Source organism: Haliaeetus albicilla, chromosome 23 (genome assembly GCF_947461875.1).
Source record: "Haliaeetus albicilla chromosome 23, bHalAlb1.1, whole genome shotgun sequence".
NCBI lineage: Eukaryota > Metazoa > Chordata > Aves > Accipitriformes > Accipitridae > Haliaeetus > Haliaeetus albicilla.
Window position 1 is genome coordinate 2,299,500 of NC_091505.1, and position 20,877 is coordinate 2,320,376.

At 44.2% G+C, this 20,877-nt stretch overlaps 1 protein-coding gene across 11 annotated transcripts in view; it reads left to right on the forward strand.

The window, feature by feature from the left end:
• ARHGEF9 (Cdc42 guanine nucleotide exchange factor 9) overlaps window positions 1-20,877 on the forward strand; it is a 193,382-nt gene that overhangs the window by 141,037 nt on the left and 31,468 nt on the right. For all 11 annotated transcript variants that reach the window (XM_069810878.1, XM_069810877.1, XM_069810875.1 and 8 more), the window contains 4 exons: window positions 4,475-4,654; window positions 7,103-7,335; window positions 11,763-11,892; window positions 20,555-20,686. In XM_069810878.1, coding sequence (XP_069666979.1) covers window positions 4,475-4,654; window positions 7,103-7,335; window positions 11,763-11,892; window positions 20,555-20,686 — 675 coding nt within the window. The remainder of the gene's footprint in view (window positions 1-4,474; window positions 4,655-7,102; window positions 7,336-11,762; window positions 11,893-20,554; window positions 20,687-20,877) is intronic.

The window sequence follows — 20,877 nt, forward strand, 5'->3', positions numbered from 1 at the left end:
ACAAAGAGCAGGGTGCCATGCTTTGAGAAATGAGCAGGATTTGGACCAGCATATGGATTAGGAAGACAAGGCTAAATTTAAGGAGGTGTTAGAGGGAGAAGTGACAGAGCTTGGATGGGAACAGTGAGCCAATTGGGAGATCAAAGGAAACCTCCATATTATGAGTAATTTGGGGGTGGGAGGTTAGGAAGGCCAGCCAACTTTCAGTGCTGCGTTTTGCTCTTTTCCAAGTAATTTCACTTTGAATTTATTTTTTAATAATGTTGATTGGATTCTACCTAAGCTTTGCTTTGGTGCCAGGACAGCTCTGAATGCTGTGCGGAAAACATCCTCATTGCATCTTAGCATGTCAAGCTGAGTCCGTTGTGCAGAGCTGATGGGACAAGCTTTCATGTGGTCTGGATGGCATTAGCCTGACTCATTCTCAGAGATGGATAAAAACCACTTTTTTGTGCTGCCTCAGAGCAAAGCAGCATAAAACCTTCTTGGCAGCAATGTGGCCGTCCTTCAGAGGACCACTTCTGAGGAGCTGCTGGCCCCTTTGTATGACCAGGTTCTCATCCATGGATACCAGACTGCAGGGCAACTCTGCAGAAAGCTCTTTGGATCAATGGGGATATATATGTATTCCCCAGTGTGCAATTTGTAGCTGTCTTTCACAGCCTGCTTGTGCACACTTTGTTTTTCTGTTTTGGAGCTGGCTGTTTCTCTCCCTTTTGAGGAACAGGCTTGTGTTCCTGCAGGACTTTCTTTTATATTTTAAGTGGGCCCCAGTGCAATCAGAGTGCCTGACATTCAGGATATTTGAGTAAGTGCTTTAGAATTCTGACCTCCTGGGACCAGACATGGCTCTAGTTTGCCTTTTCAGTTCAAACAGTCTCAACTTGGTTTTGTGCTTATTCTCCATATGTGCATGTCAGCACAACGCTCACCTGGATGCTGTGAGCACTGCTCTAGAGAACAGTATTTTTGTAGCCCAAGTGGTGCTGGTCCAAACTGAGGGATGGTCTGCAGGACAGTGTAGACAGCCCTCAAACTGGCTCAGAGATGAAAAGAAACTGGAATATCATCGCAACTGCCTTTGAAATTATAGCCTGCAGTGGCTATCATCTCCTCATTCTCTCCTTCATCTTGTTCTCAGCAAGACAAGAAGGATGGATGGATTGCCACCTCTCCTGACTGTCTCTAAAGCTACTCTGAGGTGGAGAAAACTTAGCACTTAACCTCCTGCAAATACTTTCCAACTTTGGCCTATACTTCAGGGACTACATGGAAAAGTACTTTAAAGAGACACAGTTTGACGGCTATTTTTAGGTATTCATTGAGCAAAACACTCTCCAACATCTGCTCATCAGTCAGCCATCCCTTCTCTGAGCAAACCTGACGGGATGAGCAGAAGGAAGATGACATTGTTTTATGTAACAGAAGTAAATTTACTGGAAAAACTATGCAGCAGCCTTCTAGCTGGCTCTTGCTGCGTGTTATGTATAAATCCTCAGTCTCCCCTTTGCTGGCTTGTGCTGGAAACCAACCATCCAAACACACAAGCTGGATAGAGGATAAGGCTTGGGAACTCCATGCATTCTTTTATTTTCCCTGTGGTTTTATAGGTGCCTGTACAGAAATGTGCTGCTTCAGCTTCTCATGAAACACGTGACTCAGGCAAAGTGATGAACCAGCACAGGGAGGACGGGGAATATTAAAGACGGTAGTCACAGCCAATAGCAACCCCAGGGCTGAAAGATGTTCACATAAATCATCCAGTGAGTGATTTCACAGAACAGTATGCGAGAGGGGAGGCTGGCTTGCAGGCAGCCTGCAGCATGCAGCGGGGCAAAGGTCCTAACACAAACGGCTTGCGGCAGTCATTCAGTGCTGCTAGCACCAAAGGCAGTGTCAAAGAGCCTGGCCTCGTGGGCAGGTGCACATCTTTTTTCTTTTTTTTTTTTTTTTTGAAAGCTGTTCTGAGATAAGCAGGCAAACATGAAAAGCAGCATGGAAAGATGTTCTGCATTATTCCTTGCTAGTTTGAATTTTTATTTGTCCTGCAACTGCCCTGCAATGTGGGAATTGGCCTGCTCCCATTCCTCCTGGCCTTGAAAAATGGGAGAGGGAAGCCCAGGGAAATGAATCATCAAGGAGCTCCTGGAAGAAGATTTAGTAACTGCAGAAGGTATTCTATAACCCAAGCTTCCCAGCTGAAAAAGCCAGCAAATTCAGGGTACCGGCATCCTTCTAGCTAAGCTGGACATCACAGAAGTTGGTTCTTTGCCAGGTTGGCCAAAGTTGCATTTATCATTCATCTGTTTGAAGTTCTCCCTCCCAAGAACCACATGGTGAGGCTGAAGGACAGTTTATTATAGCGTTCCAATAGTTCGCATTGTGGACCAGCAGCTGCGTGTCACCAGCTGGCGGTTCGTCTGTGTGACTAAGCATCTAGAGTTCCCAAATATAGCCATTCAACTGGAGCTGTTGGCATTTTTTTCCCTTCATTTTTTTTCTTTTTCCTATATGATAAAGGCAGGCAAAGTCATCTCATGATGACCTCTATGTTACTTCTTTTCAGTCAAGAGGCTGCAGTCCAGACCAGGCCAGCATAGCATCTGATATTTGGCCTTGCAAAGTTTCTAGCCTAAATCTTCCAGACAGGCAAAGCACAGGGGGGGATGAAGTGATTTGCTCAATGTCACACAGGTTGGTGGCAGAGCTAGAAATTCAGCCCAGGCGTACAGAGTCTCCGTGTGTCACCCCATCCCCTGGACCACATCTGCTTCAGGCAAACGTGTTTGAAGAAGTCCTCATGATTCAGCTGAAACCAGGACGGCGAGTTCATGGATAAGACAGGGTCAGCAAAACAGGGAGGCAGACAGAACTTGGTGTGTTATGCTTTTTGCCAGAATATTGATCCACTCAGCCTTTTTAGGTCAGGAGTTCTTCAGAGCAGTGCTTGCCTACCTATTTGTGTTTGTATGATGTCCAGCTATGCTCAGGCTCAGTATCAATGGGTATCATGGGCAGCTGAAGAATAAGCAAGGAGGATCTTTTTATTATTGTGCTGGACCGAGACACAGGAGATCTGAATTGTTTCCCAATCTACTGCAGATACATTCTGTGATTTTGGAGAATTTCCTTAAACTCTCTACGTCCTAGTTCTTCCTCTCTCTTTCTCCATTTGACTTTAATGTCTATAGACTCAGTAAGGGAGCCTGATGTTTGTACAGAGAAGGGTACAAAGCCTTTTCCTCTGGTCCCTTTTTAAAAAGGAAGAAAAGCAATGAAAGACAATAGTTGAGAAAGCAGAAGAAAAATTCTCACTCGTTTTACACTGTTTAGAATAGCATATTTGGGCTAATGGAATGGACAGTATAGAAAACAAAGTTGAAATAATGCTGCTTTCCTCTAGATGGCATTAATCAGCAGCTCGGGCTGCTCCCACTGTGGCTCCCTTGCTCGGGCAAGCCAAAAGACCTACCCAACCTACTGCATCACCTTTGGGTTTCCCTGCCATGACACTCACAGGACAACAGCCCTCCAGCTTTTGTCTCAGACTCAGGAAGATAATAATGGGGGGGATAAACCATGTTGCCTCCCAAGTCAGGGAATGCTTGAAGAGTGTTTTCCTTCAACATTTCACTTGGTGCTGAAATAACTCGGATGGTTACGCTCTCCATACCCTCTTCCTACACCAAGGACATGCAACCACACTTTAATAGAGTATTTCTCAGCACAATAATTAGCTTCCTTGTCCTGATTACCATGGCTAAAAGGAGAAATCAGAGTGGGCAGATGATCAAACGGCCCCTCGCAGCTTTCTCTGTAATGCCATGTGCCACTGAAGAGGACATGGAAACAGCTATGTTTGTAGGTGCTACCCAGGATATTGGGTATTGCAAGGCAGTGATTTTTGAAGGAACAGGCATACAATACTGCAACACACCTCTCTGGAGCTATCAGCCAAATGTTGCTGTTCTCTGCAGCACAGGTAGGGACAGAGCCGTTTCAGGCTATGCTGGTTGAGATCTCTGGGGAACCTTTCCTCTCCAAAACTGATTCAAGCAAAATGCTGAAGGACATTGAGGCAGAACCCAGCACTGTCCTCCCAACACACTGTACACACGCTGTCTCCAGCATCTCCTGACGCAGGCTGTGAAGCCCTGTGCATACTGGGTCTGGTGTGTCCTGAGCAAGAGTAGCACTGTGGGTCAGCTGTAGGTTGGAGTGGGAACAACAGTTGCAAATGAGATGCTGTCTATCAAAAAAGGACTTGTAGCGTTTCACAGCATGTTTTGCGTATTGCATGCTTACTCATAGACAGGAGTTAATGGAGACTGTCATGTCATAACAAGTAGATTTTGTTTTCAGAGCCATTTTCTGATTTTGTTTTTACTTGCTCCTTCCTCAAGAAAAATCTGGGAGCAGCCTCAGTATAAGTGTTTGGGTTATTTTATGGATTGTTCTGTCTCACTCCTTACAGGGTTACTTAAAGCAGTGCCGGAAGAGGAGGGATATGTTCAGTGACGAACAGCTAAAGATCATCTTTGGTAACATCGAAGATATCTACAGATTTCAGATGGGTTTTGTCCGGGACTTGGAGAAACAGTACAACAACGAGGACCCCCATCTCAGTGAAATTGGACCGTGTTTCCTTGAACATGTAAGTTCATTTGGCATTTTTATTTGGGAGTTTTGGGGTTGGACAGGAGGGGAATAGCAGAGAAAGTCAGGAGGCAGGAACCCCTCAGCATAACTGTTGTGCATCAGTACTGTTCTAGTTACATATCACAGAATACTCCACGGCCTTCTGTTTACTTCATGAGATATAGGTGCAGGGAGATTAAAAGTGAAGCATGTAGTTAGATAACTCCCCCAGTACATTTGAATCCCAGCACCTTTTCACATCCACCCTTACTCACGTTATGTCATACAATGTCCCCCACCTACTCTGCACCTTATTTTGCTCTTCAGAGTATGACTTAAATCCACTCACAGGCCATCCCAATCAGGTCATGGATGACCAGAAGGTTGGAAGAGGTAAGAGAGTCCGGAGAAGTAAAAAGAAGCCTTAGTTGTGCATTACACAAAAAAAGCAGAGGAGAGCAAATGCTGGGGCTTTTCACTGTGGCACCAAGATGCATTTGCAGAGGATTAAAAACCCATGCAGTTTCAGTTACCTTCCCCTGCAGAGCTGTTGGGCCAGGTGGGGAGGTGCCAGGCTGTGCTTCTTGCTGCCCAGGTGGCAGCAGGGCAGCAGATTCTTGCTCACGCTAAGTGCACACTGAACAGGACGTTTTAGCTGATGATAGAGTCCTGGAGGCTTTTGCCCAGCCCATCGTACTGTTATATAAGCCACGTACTACTGGAGCTGATAAATTGGCCAGTGTTGTAAATACGTCAGAAAATGTCAAGAAAATTACAGTCCTGCAGTTCTAGGCTTTCCTTTAGGGAGAATGAAGTGCTATATCAGAGCTTACATATGAGGTGCTCCAACCTGGGATGCAGATCCTGTACTGTGTTACCTCATTACTTACAGTCAGGGCTGAACTGGCAACAGTTCAGTTCTTATTAGAGAAATTTCTGATAGACATCCATGAAACTTCAGCAGGGCATCCCTGACAAGGTTCACAGCATCTCTTAAGCATCATTGGTCTTCTAATTGAAAAGCAGGTTTCTTTTTGAGAAGTTGCATGATGGCATTAACCTTGCTTATTTTTATCAGAGCCTGCAATTTCTGCTGCTTACTTCCAAAGTAGCATCATATTCCACCTCTTTGCAAAAAAGATGTAAGAAATCTTGGTGAGAATCAGTAGCTAAAACTTCATGTCTTGAGGCTGTGCTGTCAATTCATTTATAGTGACAATAGTAAGAATTACTACTGTTATTCAGCGCAAAATCTGACACTTATCTGTCGTAAGATAGGGGCTGAAAGCTGCCTAATAAAGTCCTGATAAATTATCCCTGTTTAGCCATTTGGGGAAACTGAGGAATGAGAACGTTAAGATCCTGTTATGGATCTGCAAAGCATCTTGTTCTCATCTGCTTCAGGAAGAGAGAGGTGTTAGCACTTGGCTCTTGGTCAGCTGTGGGAATGGGAAAGAAACCAGGCTCCCTACTCCCACAGAGGCAGGTTATTTGGGCCCTTATGGGACTGAGAAATAAGAATTGCTCGTCAAGGGTATTTTTTAAAAAAAGAATCTGTCCTGTCTGTAGTTCGTAAGGCATTGGCCGCAACCTGATGTAGCATCTCAGGCTGTTGACCTACAACACCTGGGCTTATATCTGGGCTGTCTCAGCTAGAGTCTTAACACATGATACTGGGCAGTCAGTTTGTGTCTGGCTGTCCCTTCCATTGTAATCTTTATTTGACCTTTTGTCTGCCTTTTCCGTGTGGCCCAGATGAATCAAGCCTGAGTTAAGGGTGACGAACTGCTATGGCCCCATCTGTGGTCAGAGAAGGCAGCAAAAAGAGATTCCAACCAAAATAGCACAAAAAGACTTGTTAGACCAGTGCAAAGGGTCGGTGGGCACATGTATGATTGGGTTTGTTTCTTTGTTTTTTCCAGTCTTTGGTATTTTCTGGTTCTCTGATCCTGGGGAAATCCACACAGTGGTTGGTGTCTTGGGTTCCTTGTTGGCAAAGGGAATTGCAGATATACCCAGCTCCTAAACACTTGCCAGGTGTTTCATGATCTTTCAGGGAAAGGTCTCTAGAAATAACAAGGTTGTCGTCTTGTATTACCAAAGGCCAGAGCTCTGCTTGGTTCTACCTTTACCTTTTATAAAGAAAACTCCACCGCACAACTTGAAACTGACAACACCCACAGCGCTGCACAGGGGTTCACTTTAACACACCCTGTACCTACAGAGACCTCAGCAATGCGTCAGTATGCAGGTCCCTCTCTGCCTCCCTTTTCCCCCAGAGCGACCATGCAGTACCTCCTGCAAGCAGGAAAAGTACTCTAGGATCAGTCCTTCCTCCTCCTGCTTGGGGTATTCTTTCTTCTTTTGTTGTAATGCCTTCTTGTTGGCAAGTTGGGTGGTTGCTTGCAGCACTTGTCTGACGTGCTTGCCTCTGTGTGCATTCCTTTTCTCCTGCCTCTCACAGCAAGATGGCTTCTGGATCTATTCAGAGTACTGTAACAATCATTTGGATGCATGCATGGAGCTTTCCAAGCTGATGAAAGATAGCAGGTACCAGCATTTCTTCGAAGCATGTCGTCTATTGCAGCAGATGATTGATATTGCCATAGACGGTTTCCTTCTGACGCCAGTGCAGAAGATCTGCAAATACCCCCTGCAGCTCGCAGAGCTGCTGAAGTACACCGCGCAGGATCACAGGTACGCCAGTCTCTTGTTACATGGAAGGGTTTTGCTCACTGCTTCTTTACATGGCCTCTGCGCACACACAGGGGTTGGGGTTTTTTCTGTCCAGCTCTTCTCTTCGTGACAGCTTGTATAAATTGAAGCAGGGCAAATGTTCAACAGACAGTTAGAAAGCTTCTCAAAGCACTGATTCTCAATGGAGTCAAACTCTCTCTGTTATAATCAGACTGGTGAACTAATTACCCTTGGATGTACTTTCTGATGCTACCAGTTATACTAGAAAAATTACCTAATTAGCATTCAGTGGTCAGAAAGGCTCATTGCTTTACCCTGAAGAGGACATAGCAAGTAGAGGGCCAGGATCCACAACTCAAACCTGAATATGCTCAGATTTGGGGAGAATTCAGAACCTGCTCTGCTTTTCAGCCTGATTCCATCTCTGATTTTGCCATTGGGTTTAGGTTCAGAGGAGCACCCAGCAGTCTGATTACTTCCCAAAATTTCCAGGATCTCTTGCTGCTGCTGCTGGGGCAATCAGCCTGACTCCCTGACCTAATGTAAATCAAGAATAGTACCTATGATATCACTTGTGATACACTGTTATAAAAATAAGGTGAAAGAAGCATCAGGCCCCCTAAGAGTAGATTTTCTCCTGCCTTGCCAATTTTCTTTCTTTTTCCAAAACCCATTTAAAAGGAAGTGCTTCAGAGAACAAAAAAGACCACAGATGTTTTGTAAACTTCTGCAAGTGTTTGTTTTTTTTGTTTTTCCCCAAACCCAGCTTTAAAAGTGCAGAGACATGTGGTATGAGCAAAGAGATGCATTGATTTGCATTGATTCACAAGTTTGATTCATACTAGCTGAATGCCCAGTTCAAAATCACCAATTTGGACATGCGTTTGGCTCCCAATCCAATTTCTGTTTTTCTCTTCATGATGAGACCAAATCAAACTTGGAGTGGACTCATGGGAACATTAGGGTATCAGAAACCAGCTCTAGGATCCCAAATGTTGTGGCTTTTTTTTCCTTACCAGCCATGTGATGTCCCCACAGTACTTGCAGTGCGAATTCAGATGCGGCTTTACAATGGGAAGAGGATGTGGACAGTGTGATTACATAACGGTTGAATTATTTTGGGAGTACATTCCTTTTTCCTTTGGGATGTTTTAAAATCAACATGTTGTTAAGTAATCAGATATAGTCATATTCTGAGGAGATTTGGACCTTTCCTGTGGTTAAGCAACAATTAGTTGATTCAGACTGAGTGCTCTTTTCTACTGGATTGTATCAGTGATACGACACAGCCATAGACATTTCATTTCTCTTGTTTCTTCACTTTCTGAAAAGGGAAAGCAGGATTATATTTGCTTGTCTTGCATTAGTAAAGAGTGAGACCCCTGAAGCTGTAACACAGTGCATATGTGAAACTCATGTCAGCAAGAGACCTGTGCCTTATCTCAGCCCTGGAGCGTGGCATACTTCCATTAGTGTGGGCATGCCCTGGAGAGTTTATTGACGCAAGGAGGAATGGCATTATAATGCAGAGATGGGGTGGGTTATACCGCACTTCCCCGTGGTCTAGCTCCTCTGATTCAAGTGTTCAAAGAGCCTGAGAGAGACCACTCCTCCAGGCAACCCAGCTCACATCCCAGACAAGCTTAATGCCATGACTAGGGAAAGTGAGGCACAGAGTGTGTCTTACTCACCACCAGATGATCCTGCACTGGGGCTATGCAGAAAACCCAGGCTGCCATGGTTGCCTGCTTGAAATACAAATGTTTTCTGCTCTTGTAGTTCTGGTTTTGGGATTGAGGCTGAGATGAGCAAAGCCTGAGATCAGAAAAGCAAATAATCTTTGGGGAATGTCATGTTGTGACAATATCAGACACGGGGAAAAGCCAGATACCTGCAGGTTGGGATACTGTCAGGGTCAGCTATGAACCAGAGAAACTGAGAAGCCAACTGGGGAGCTTCACCTGGGCCCATTAATCAGGCGACAAGTTGTCCTCATGCACTTGCAGTTTGACAGTGCTTGCAATTAGATTATGAGTCTGAAACAGAAGCTAGAAAATTACAGGGTGGACTAATACAATGAAATCAGGCTCATCATTGGCTGAATTAGGAGTCTCTTAAGCACTCTGATTAGAATTTAACATGTAGGAAATACTGTTTAAATCAGTTGAACCATTTATGGAGTAAGGCAAAACTCAAAAAGGACCAGGAATCCCAATGAAAGCAAAGATGTTAGCTTCATCTAACAGTGGGACATTATATTCTTTTTCTTTTTTTTCTTCCTCTTTACTAATATTGTACTTGTAGAGCTATGGATCTTCCCTGTACCAGGTCAGGACAACAGAGGTGAAACCAGAAACCTGACCACTCTCCCCCAAGTTAGCATGTGATATTTGGCAAGACTTACATTCTGATTGAGCACTGGAAAGTGGTCACTGCAGCGCCAATATAATTGACAAACAATTTATTTACCTTAATTTCATAGCTAATGCTATCCTATTATTATTTCACTGGCCAAATGCTTTGCTTCTATTATTTTTTCTTCTAAGTTTTTGCCAGCTCTGCCACAGACATGGGCTAGGAGCCCAAAAAGTTCAGTCATGACTCTTTCTTCATTACTGCGTGAAAGAAAAATGTGCATGGGGTTTTCTCTTCAAACAGAACATTAGAATTAGTGAATTAGCATTACCAAGATAAAACCCAGCTTGATTGGCACTGGCCCACTCCACATGGAGGCAGGCATGGGGGTGTTTTCAGAGCCTGGCTCCCTTCAATTGCTCATTGTTTTGAGACTGGTTCATCTGAATTTTTCACAAAGCCACATCTGTTTACCTCTTAAAGATTTACTCCAGCTTAATATGAATTAAATATATGAAGGTACTACGTGCAGCTTGCTGGTGTCCTGAGTGTTCCTGCTGCGGAACTGAGCTGGAGTTAAAAGTGTATGAACATGTTACGTGAGAAAGAGGAGACTCTGCTCATGGGTGGCCTGACATTAGCCTCCCTTCTTTGCATGAGCATAATTGCTAGGAGATTATTAGTGACTGTCTCTAAACCCTATGCCTCTCCCTGCCTCTACAGATTCTTTCTGGCCATAGTGACTTACCTATTTCCCTACAGGAACTCATGGACATTTGGAAGACCAGACTAATGTCTCTCTGGCATAGCTCCATTTCTCCCTTACACAGCCAGGCGCTCACTTCATACAGATGGCCCCACAAAGGCAGGCACAAGAAATTCTTCATTGTGTATCATGATGGATATGTCAGACAGCCCATCCTCAGTTCTCCTTTACTTTGTTGAAGGACCAGTCCTGATGTTTGTAGGATTTTTTTTTTAAACTCAGCTAGAATTTTGACACAAGAATTGAATAAAAATTGAAAATGCATCCCAAGATTTCATCCAAGAAAGGATGGCAAAATAGCAAATAATATTCTGTCGTATATCATATTGTGATTGTTTCTTAGTATTTATACTGTTTGGATCACATGGGGAAATGGATCTAATTCACAGCATTCACCCCTATTTTAGCTGTCACCAGTGCAATTCTTAGCAATAATCAATAAAGCCATTCCCCCTGTAGCTGCCCAAGATCACAGTTTTTCTCATTAGTCAGCAATCAATATCAACCCTTAAGTTAATAATATATTATGGTGGCATTACGGCAGCTGGCCTTGTCTGTCTTTCCAATTGAAATGAATGTTAAGGTTCCTTGGAATGGAAAAGAAGGCACAGGGTGGAAATCAATAGCATTGATTCCAGCATCACGTTTTGAAAAGACTGATCATCATCTTTGCTAGCCCTGGCAGGAGGCTATTTTCACTCTTTGTTATTACACTCACAGGCCCATCCAGTAAAAAAAAAAAGAATTGCTTTGATGTGCTCAGCTGAAGTCTGCAGTAAGAGTGAATGCCATGGCATAAATGTTCTGTGGCACTCTTGGAGTCACCTTATGGCTTGGAAGGTGCTCTGGCCTTGTGCCTAATCAAAAAATATTTTCTAATGTCCATTTTAAAAATGGAAAAATCCAGCCCCAAAGACACAGGCTATAAAAATGTTCAGACTTTCTTTTAGGATGCTTTTTAGCTGAGCACCTTTAGACTTTAAAGAGCAAGATCCATAACTGTTGTACCTTGGGTTGGTAGAGGCTAGACCGTACTCATTGCACTGATGCAAACCAACTGAGGAGCTGGCTGGCTTCTCTGTCTCATACACATGCGATTTCAGTTTCAGGCAAGCTGCTTTTTTGTGATGATCCAGAAAGACATTGCTGATGGAAAAAATATGGTATTGTAGTAATGAGTGGCAAATCCTACCTGCTTTTCTTTCTAAAAGAATGGTGAGATTATGCTGCTGCTAATGGTAGACTCCTGTGCATTTCTACTGCACATCAGGCTCCATTTCATGGACTTCTCTTTTGTGTTTGACAGTGACTACAGGTATGTGGCTGCTGCTCTCGCTGTCATGAGGAATGTGACTCTACAGATCAACGAGCGGAAGAGGAGATTGGAGAACATTGACAAGATAGCTCAGTGGCAGGCCTCCGTTCTGGACTGGGAGGTACAGTAAATGCTTGGCCCTAATTTAGGCGCTGTAAACCTGGAAAAAGTAAATTCCGTACAGTTGTTGAATTATCCAAGACCATATAGTTCTTTTCACGCAACCTAGTCTTGTGATTAAGTTTGGGACAGAGAATACATATTTACTGGCTTCAGAGATGGTACTGAAGTTGTAAAACATTAATGATACTCTGAAGAAAATCTAGGGTCCAATTCCAATTTCATCAACAGAAATCTGGAGTAACTTTGGCAATTGCAATGCTGTTGTCTCAGGAGTAAGTGAGATTTGGTTCAAACTCTGTGTGCATTCTGGCTTTGTGCTTTGTCATTGGTGAAGAATTAGGGAAAGAGGTAGCAAAAAGTCCTAAAAATTGTGACAGGTGAAGAAAATCAAGAAAATTCTTCTGGTGGTTGCTTTATGATTAGAAGCCAAAACATTAAGCTGAAGTTAGAGATGCTATTTGCACATTTTAAATGAGTAGCCACTTAAAGATATTTCTGAACCAACCTTATGTGTACTGATCGCATAATTAAGGAGCCGAGAAACACAGGCAAGGCAAAGTCAGCAGAGGGATTCCTCACTAGCAGGCCTGCAGTCTCCTAATTTTTGCCATGTGTTTAAAAAAACCCCCCATACTAAAAGTATGTTCTCCTTTTCTTTTCGTCCCTGATTTTTTTTAAATCATTGTATGAATGTAATCCGTAAATAGGGTTTTTGAAGCAGACCCAGGACAAATGTTTTTGTAAATCCCTGTCTATGTTGTCATCAATCCATATGTTTAGCGAGTAGATACTTAGAGTGATATAACAGCCTTTCTTCTTCCTCACAGTCATGAAGGTCTGGAATAACTCCACATTCAAGTCAATGGGATCATACTATGTAAATTAGTATATGGGAAAGATGCATTAATCCTTTAATTATTTTTTTTTCTGAAAAAGACCTAGGAAGGCTGGAAGGAGAGGGAGAGAAATACAGGTGCATCACCTTCTGATTGTGTATCCTGCTTGACTGAATTAGTTTCATTGCTATAATGAAGGTTGGATTCAACCCTGGATCTCTTGATAAAACATAGAAATGCAGCAATCATAGCTGGTTCTTAAATTATGACTGGCTGTGAGAGCAGAGAATGCAGATCATTTGCTTGATTGTTTTATTGTTGTTTACTGCGAAGAAACCTCTCTCGCTGACACGCAGATTCATTTTCAGAACTAGAAAACTGCTCTCAAGGAGGCACAGGACCATCAGATATCTTCAGCCTTCAGTGTGATGAGCATTCCATGTGATGTGCTAATGTGTGTCATTTGTAAGAAATGCTGAGACCCTCACTGTAAATAAATCTAGATTAAGGACAGATCAATTCCAAGTCAGTGAATATTCATGTGTGAGTCGAAAGCCAAGGTGACCTCCACAAAGGATCTATGGAATAGCAGTTTCTTTTTCTCTTCCATTAGCTCAGTTGATAATTCATTTTTATTTAGCCATATCTTTGATAATTCATTGCTGCTTAGCTTTAGCCATATCCTTTATAATTAATTCCTGCTTAGCAGTACCCATTCTTTATCTCCATCCTATCCTCAGGAACTTGCCAAATCATTTTTCCTGGCTTTTTTCAACTATTCCAAATTTTCAGCATGATATTGCAGCAACATCCTTCAGTTTCTCATAATATAGCAAAACCTGCTGTTGCTACTGCTCAGAGATCCAATGGGAATACAGCTACTGCCCCCATTCAAAGGAAGACACCCTTTTTGCCATTTTTATTCTGTATTTTGGATCAAGAAGAGTCATAGAGTTGTGATGAGAACATTAGAGGATGAGAGCTAGATCCAGCAGAGGACTTCACTGCTTGATTCTTTAGTCTAAAGTAACTTCTGAATCATCAGATCCAGCCCCCACTTCAGAGATGTCCAGGTAATGGCTAGAAGGATGCACAAAAATGCAAAATACTCAGAACTGTAGTATCGTGCAGGAAGAGAGCAGGAGAAATCAAAAGCAGTGCCAGGTCCTTAGATCTGTCCTAGATCTGTGCAGATGCTCTCTTTAGGCATTGCAAACCCAAGCTGCTAACCTCCAGAAACCCCACTCAGTTGACGTCTATCTATAGGACATGTCTCCCAGGACATAGGCCATCAGAGGTTGATTTCTTACGCAGCCTGTAGGGGTTCAGGCCCTCATCTTCTACATATAGGCAGTTACAGAGTAGAAGAGGGATTTCCTGGTATGTCTCTCTAGCCTCTTCCAGTCTGTGGGGAACATGCATTTATCATATGGGTCAGAGAGCAGAAGACCACAACTCCCAGGGCGTTTTTGCTGGAGGACCCTCAGCTGAGAGAGTAACCTGCTGTCAACTTTGTGTTTCTACAAATGTATATCCAGTTTATATTAAGTGCTCACTGAAACAGAGTGAGGAACCCACAGCATTACTCTCCCATCTCTATGTGGCCCTATTCCTGCTCTAATTAGAGTCTGTACCTAAAAGCACTCCCTTTCTGTCCCTCTGTGTGTCACAGTGGCTTCCTGATCTCTCCAGCCGGCACAGCAGTGCAAACAAGCAATAGCAGCATGGACCCGGGGTGGACAGCACAGTCTTCCTTGAGACAACCTGAAAAAAACACTAGGTACAAGAAAGCAGGAACTAGGAGAAAAAATTACCAGTTCAGATTTTTTTTCACCAGAAAACCAGCCAGGGCACAAGATAGAGATAATTCCTAATTTCCACTGTATGTTGCACTTAGTGAATTATTTCAGCAGCAACCAAGGCTAAATGTTTAAGCACGTTGAAATCTTTCATTTGGAGAAATGTCTGTTTTTCCTCAACATCTCTAGACTAACGATGTTGACTCTGATTGGAAATTGCATTTTTGTTTCTAAATTTACCCGTGTTGTGTGATGAGATGTTGGAAAAAGATTTTTAAAGAAGAAGAGGAAATCCAAACGAAACAAAAAATATTTTGTGGGTGAATATTTGAAATGCTCTTATATAAAAAGTGTGTGTACACGTTTTCTTGTAAGGAGAGGATATTATTGGGAATGTATACATATTACTGATCCTAAAACAAATAGAAAAAGTAGGGGGTATGTCCTAGCTAACTTAAGCAGAAGGGATTTTACTGAATCCCATGGAATTGTGCCTGTGTGTTTCAAGAATCATTTTTATCCCTCAAGATTTTCTGCATGGCCCTGTGAAGGTGAATTTCAGGGTCAGCATTTGAAAACTGCAAATATCCTTGAGTTAACCAAGGCCAGATTTTTTTTTTTTATTTTTTTTTTCAAGAAGTCACGTCAGCAGGGTCTGATGGTTTAAATTGCAAATGGGACCAATCAAGGGTGGCCTGACTCTAGTGGCAGCTGATAAGCGTGCTGTGGCAGCCAGGGTGTGAAGTCTTAAGGAATTATTGGCAGCTTTAGCAGCTTTATACAAGTAATGACTGAGCGGAATCTTAAGGGAAGATTCTGATCTCACTGACTGCTGTAAATTAGAAATAATCCCAATCACTTTGAAATGTGTTCCTGTATAATTTGTAGGAACGTGGTCTTGACCAAAAAGCCTGGATTGGACTGTTGCCATGTATTACTCACTTCTTTATTTTGTAACCTGAATTTCCAATATATAAACAGACCTAGAGAGGTGCTGCCCCTGCCTACACCAAATTCTCTAGTGCCTTTTGTCCTTTCAGTTCTTAATGGCGCAGAATGTAGGGCTTCCACCACCTCCTGCTGAGACCTTTCAATGTCTGAGAGCTCTCCTTGTTATGAAGTGTTTCCTGATGTTCAACCTCTATTCCCCTTCGCTCAGCGTCGTCCCCTTACTTGTAGTTAAATACCCTCAGATCAAAACAGTGACATTTAAAGGCAGGCTGGCAGGCAAAATCAGCACACAAAGTTAGCTGGAGCGGGTTCAGAACAGCCTGCGAAGTCTCTTCTGGACCAGACTTCAAACAGGCCAGACAGCCCATCCTGGGCAGCCTTTACATGCTCAGTCCCTTCTTGTGCTCTTGTCCTCTGAGAGAGAGTTACAGATCTTAAAGGTTAGTGGGTAATATCTAGATATATACACACACACAAAAGTACTATAAAGAGATCATTTCCACAAAGCCCATCATCATTTCTAAGTCCTTGCAAGCCCGGGTTTGGGCAGTGCTGTATTTACAGGCGCACAAATGGGGCAGTGGGAGTGAAGGAGCAGTACGTCCCCGCCTTCCTCCCTATATCTGCTCCTGTGCAGTCTTGGCTGGATAGCCTCCGGAGGAGCACGTTCACAGCTCTCCTGCCCTCCTTATGGCTCCTGCAAGCCCATGGAGGCATGCTGGCGAGCGTGCTGCAGTGCCCAGCTCGCTGCGGCGCTGCTCCTGGGCAGGATTTGCAAGCTTGCCATTTGCTTGGGCATGACTGCGGTGCCCACCGCAGCCTTGAGTGCAACTGCACCCTTGCTGAGTGCCCGTTACAGATGATGTGGAGATGGAAAACAGATCTGTGCATTGGCACACCTCAGAAGCGCTCTGCTTTATGCCTTTTCATACAGCTCTTGAACCATGTCAAAACAAAATGAAGCAGCGATCCCTGCTGCATTTCAGGCTCCCTCTCCAGCCTTTGTGGCAGCTGCCAGCAATGCTTTCCTCCCTTTCAGCTCAGGTTTTTCTCAGAGGAGGGAGACGATGTGGTACCCATTCCCTGGGAGGGGATCTGTGGAGGTCCCTGTGGCAGGATGTTTGGCACAGGAGCGAGCCTTGCTCGTCAGCCTGGATTAGTTTTAACTTGCTATTTAAACAGATTACTTTGGTTTATGTAGATACCTAGATATTTCTACCAAAGATTCCCTTGGGTTGCCACTTTGGTGGGTTTCAAGAGTATTAAATTTACATGAAGGGAAAAATATATATAATTGAGAAATATAATGAACACTGTACTTTTAAGTTTCTTCCCATTCTTTTTATTTACGGGTCCTTTAAATCAAGACTTGGTGCCCTTAATTATGTAATATATAATAGTTGGCCTCAGCCTAATATTACGTTACTGAATCCAAGAATCACATGAAAAAAAAGATGCGTGCAACCAATGTACTGTTTTCAAAGTGAGGACAGCCTGATGAGAAATCCTCCTGGGAAAAAAATCACATCAGGGACTGAAACAGATCCTTCTTTTTTTTCTTCTTTTCTTTTTTTCCCCCAGCAACAGAAGGTATCAAAAAATGAGCCTGATGAAAAGGACAACATTTCTCTCGCTTTCCTTTTTCTGATCTTTCTGTAGCCCAGAGTGCTAATCATCCTGTCAATCTCTAATTAAAGAACAGCAGTGTCAGGCAGAAGAGAGCCCTGCTCCCTGAATGTTAACTAGTAAAGAGGATTTTGTGCCCAGCAGTGACAGCAAAGAGCCATGTCAGGAGGTGGGCTTGGGTGCAGGGGAGCGGGTCCGGTGGGCTGTTGAGCATTTCTAAGCCTGGGACAGTGTCTGCTCAGGGATTGCTCATGGGAAGAAGGAGCGGGACAGACTGGGAGGTGTAACATGCTGCAGCTTGCAGTGCCATGCCCTTCCTTGTTATGTTGGTGCTTCCAGCTGCATTTCTTTCATGACACTAGTAAAAACCCTTTGGTTCCTCCCAGGTCCTTGTTATAGAAAGTGGTGGTCACCTATAGCATAATGGGGGAGCTGCTGATTGATATTTTTCTGTAGCAGCAGCAGAAGAGCTGACCCTCTGCTGCAACAGTCGGGAATTAGCCCTAGGACTTTATATGTCATTCTAGCGCTGGCAAGCTTGAGGGAGCATGAAGCACACATCCAACCTAGATCTGGGTGACCTTCTGCTCCCATTACTGCACACTAAGTAGTTGGACTCTGCCTGTGACTCCATGAAGAATAGAGGAGTCAGCTTTCTTTCTGCTGCCTGTTGTATGTAGTAGGATGCACAGTGAAAACCCTTAGTGCAGGCTGGGGAGCGCGGAGATTTTTTTTTATAGGCCTATAGGATAACTCAGGTTGGAAGAGACCTCAGGAGGATATCTAGTCTTCTCTTGGGCATTTTGCTGCTGTGCTCTGCTGAAGTCAGTAGGACATCTGCCAGTTCAGAGTAACTAAAAGTTCAGCCTCTTCCTTTTTTAGCAGAAAGGATACAGATGGATATATCTCTTTACAGAAGGATATAGGTGATCCAGCCTCTCTAGGAGTTGCTTGGAAAAAAATGGAAAAGGAAAATAATTTTTTTTCCTAGTTTTGTATAGGACTGGAGGGATCCAGGGCTAGGACTGGCTTTAGAGAAGGATTAGGAGAGGCATTGTGGAAAGCCTGCCTCAGGTCAGGACCAAGTATCGAGGCATGCTGGGGTAGTCATGGTAGCAGTGGAGCAGAAAAGCAAATGCTTCCCTCCTTGCCCGCCACCCTGCATCTGACCCCGTGAGCCCCTCCGGTAGGGACACTGCACTAGCAGAAGACAGTTCATGTTGTTCAAAGAGGTGGTACAACTGTGTCGGAAAAAAAATGCCTTTCAAGGTTCATTGCATCCGCTCTAGGAGGCTCTAGCGGCGCAACCACGCTGGTGTATTGCTATAGCAGCCAAGGGCTTGAGGAACAGGCAGGGCCATGGAGATGCTGCTCTTGGGAGCTAAAGGCTGGCCAGCCATGTGCTAGTCCAAAACTATTTGCAATATATATTTCAAAATTTGCTAACCCAGCATTGGAAATCATCTATTTCTAGCCCATAGACTGTATATATAAATTGTTTTCCCAACATAAAAAATGCAATACAAATCCTATCGTTTCAGATCTGAATTTTTTTGTTTTATATTGCTTGCAGGGACTACACAGTTTGGATTCAGCTAATCAAGTAGAAGTGTTTACAGAGTCCTCTGTGTGTCCTCAGGCTTGAGATGCTACCACAGGAGTAAAAGACAAAACTGGCTTTCTATTTTTAGCAGCCATCCTCTTCTAGGCTCGCCCCCTCTCATAAAAGCTCCCATCCATAGGCTTGTATGAATCTTCTTCATATAAGCTCATGTTTAGCCAGGAAAGCCCCCCATTTCTGGAGCCTGTGTGTTTTCTTCAGAGGCTTCTTGTTCAAGGGCTTGCGTATACCTGAGCTGTCACAGCAGCACACAGGTCCCTGGTTTCTGGCCAGGAGGTACCATGGCTGAAGTGAGACCCTGACCCCGCACTCCTGGGACGTGGCATGATGCACAGCCCGTCCCTTCTGGGACGGACCCTCTGTGCTCCCGGGAAGTTATCCCTAATTAGGCCTTCAGATACCACAGCCACAGAAGTGAGATAGAGAGGTGGATAAATACCTCGCTAAGGCGATTTGAAAGTCTGTGCTGCAGCATGATGATGCAGTGACTTAATGAAGTTGCTGTTGTCACAGGGCCCAGGGACTCAGGCAGTCGCTTCCAATCAATGCTGAGAGGTTAATTACACATTTACCTGAACAGCAGTCTGAAATCCTCACCAAGAAATTAGGAGTGAGGATGACTCTGGGTTGCTTTGGCACCTACAAGTGTAAGCAGTACCAAAAAAGCGTGTCTATCTAGATGCCCCCCATAGCTGGCTGAACCTTTACAAGCTGTTTGCTGAGATTTTGGGATGGTCTCGTCCCAGAAATTGGTTCTAGTTTGGCATCAAAGCCAGAACTGCACTAGTTTCAGAGCCAAAAAGAAAAAAACAAAACCTTTTCTCTCACTTGCTCCTGAATCCTGCTCCTTACCTTTTAGCTGAAGTCATCCTGATTCCTTCTGTGGTGTTTCAGAGTGAGAGATACCCTGAGATGCCCACAGGGCAGGTGGTGGTGAATTCACCCATTTTTAATAAATAGATTTTAATTAACTTTTTAAAAAGTCCAGCTCATCCCAATTAGTGGAGGGTGACTGCATTTGTTCTCTTGGAGAGTGGGAGAGCGAGTGCTGTGTTTTCAAGACCATCTGCTCATGAATCCTTAAAAAAAATCATAGAGGAAAACAAGTGTTAGCTGGAGGCAGAGAAAGGGTGAGGGCATTCTGGCAGCCGGCCGGGGAGGCCTTGCCAGCTGGGGGGGCAGGAGGCTGCCAGAGGATCCGGGGTGGTCCTGACAGTTTTTTGGAGATGGGGAGCTCTAATGAGCTATGGGAGAAGGGACTGTAATTGCCTGAATGAGTGGGAAGAGAGGCTAAAATCTGGAGGAGTGAGTTTTGTCAGCCTCACGGGTGGGGGAATTGATATCTCGGCGTAGATGACTTTGGTAGCTGGCCTGAGATTTCAGGATCGGACATGCTTTGGGGTGCTATTTTAAAGGGAGGGGGTGCCAGGGAATTTGTTGCCCTGAATACAAAGTGGCTCTGTCTTGGTCAGGAGGAGGGGGCTTGGCTCTCAGGATGCCACCAGCACCTGCAGTGAGATCCAGCATCTGGGGGTACCTGGAGAGGGGGGGACGGGGACAGTGTCTGGAGCAGCTCTTTCCTCGTTGCAACGTTAACCATAATGGCTGTGCCTCGACTGTCCACATTTACTTCATTTATTTCCCTTCCTTCAGAATTTTCCCCTATCTCCAGTTCCTGGTCTGAAGTCAGATGGGGCGGCTTTCAGAGCTGCGGAAGGGCCAAAATCTTATTTAATTAGTGCTTCTCCCCAACCTGCAAAGAGCAATGTATCCACTGCCCTGGCTGGGAGTGGCGGTTCACTCGGCCTCGTTCTCTGTGCCCTCTAGGGAGACGATATCTTGGACCGCAGCTCAGAGTTGATCTACACGGGAGAGATGTCCTGGATTTACCAGCCTTATGGACGGAACCAGCAGCGTGTTTTCTTTCTCTTTGATCACCAGATGGTTCTCTGCAAGAAGGTAAGGACATCCAGGGAGAAAGCAGCACGGCTAAGGACATGCTGCGGACAGGCTTTCCAGTCCAAAGTGGTTTTTAGGGCAAGGTGGCTTGTTTGGTGCACATGCAGAAGAGGACATGGATAGCACTGAGGAAGGGCAATCCACATGCTAGAAATACTGAATTACAGGATGGTGAGTACACCATGATAGAG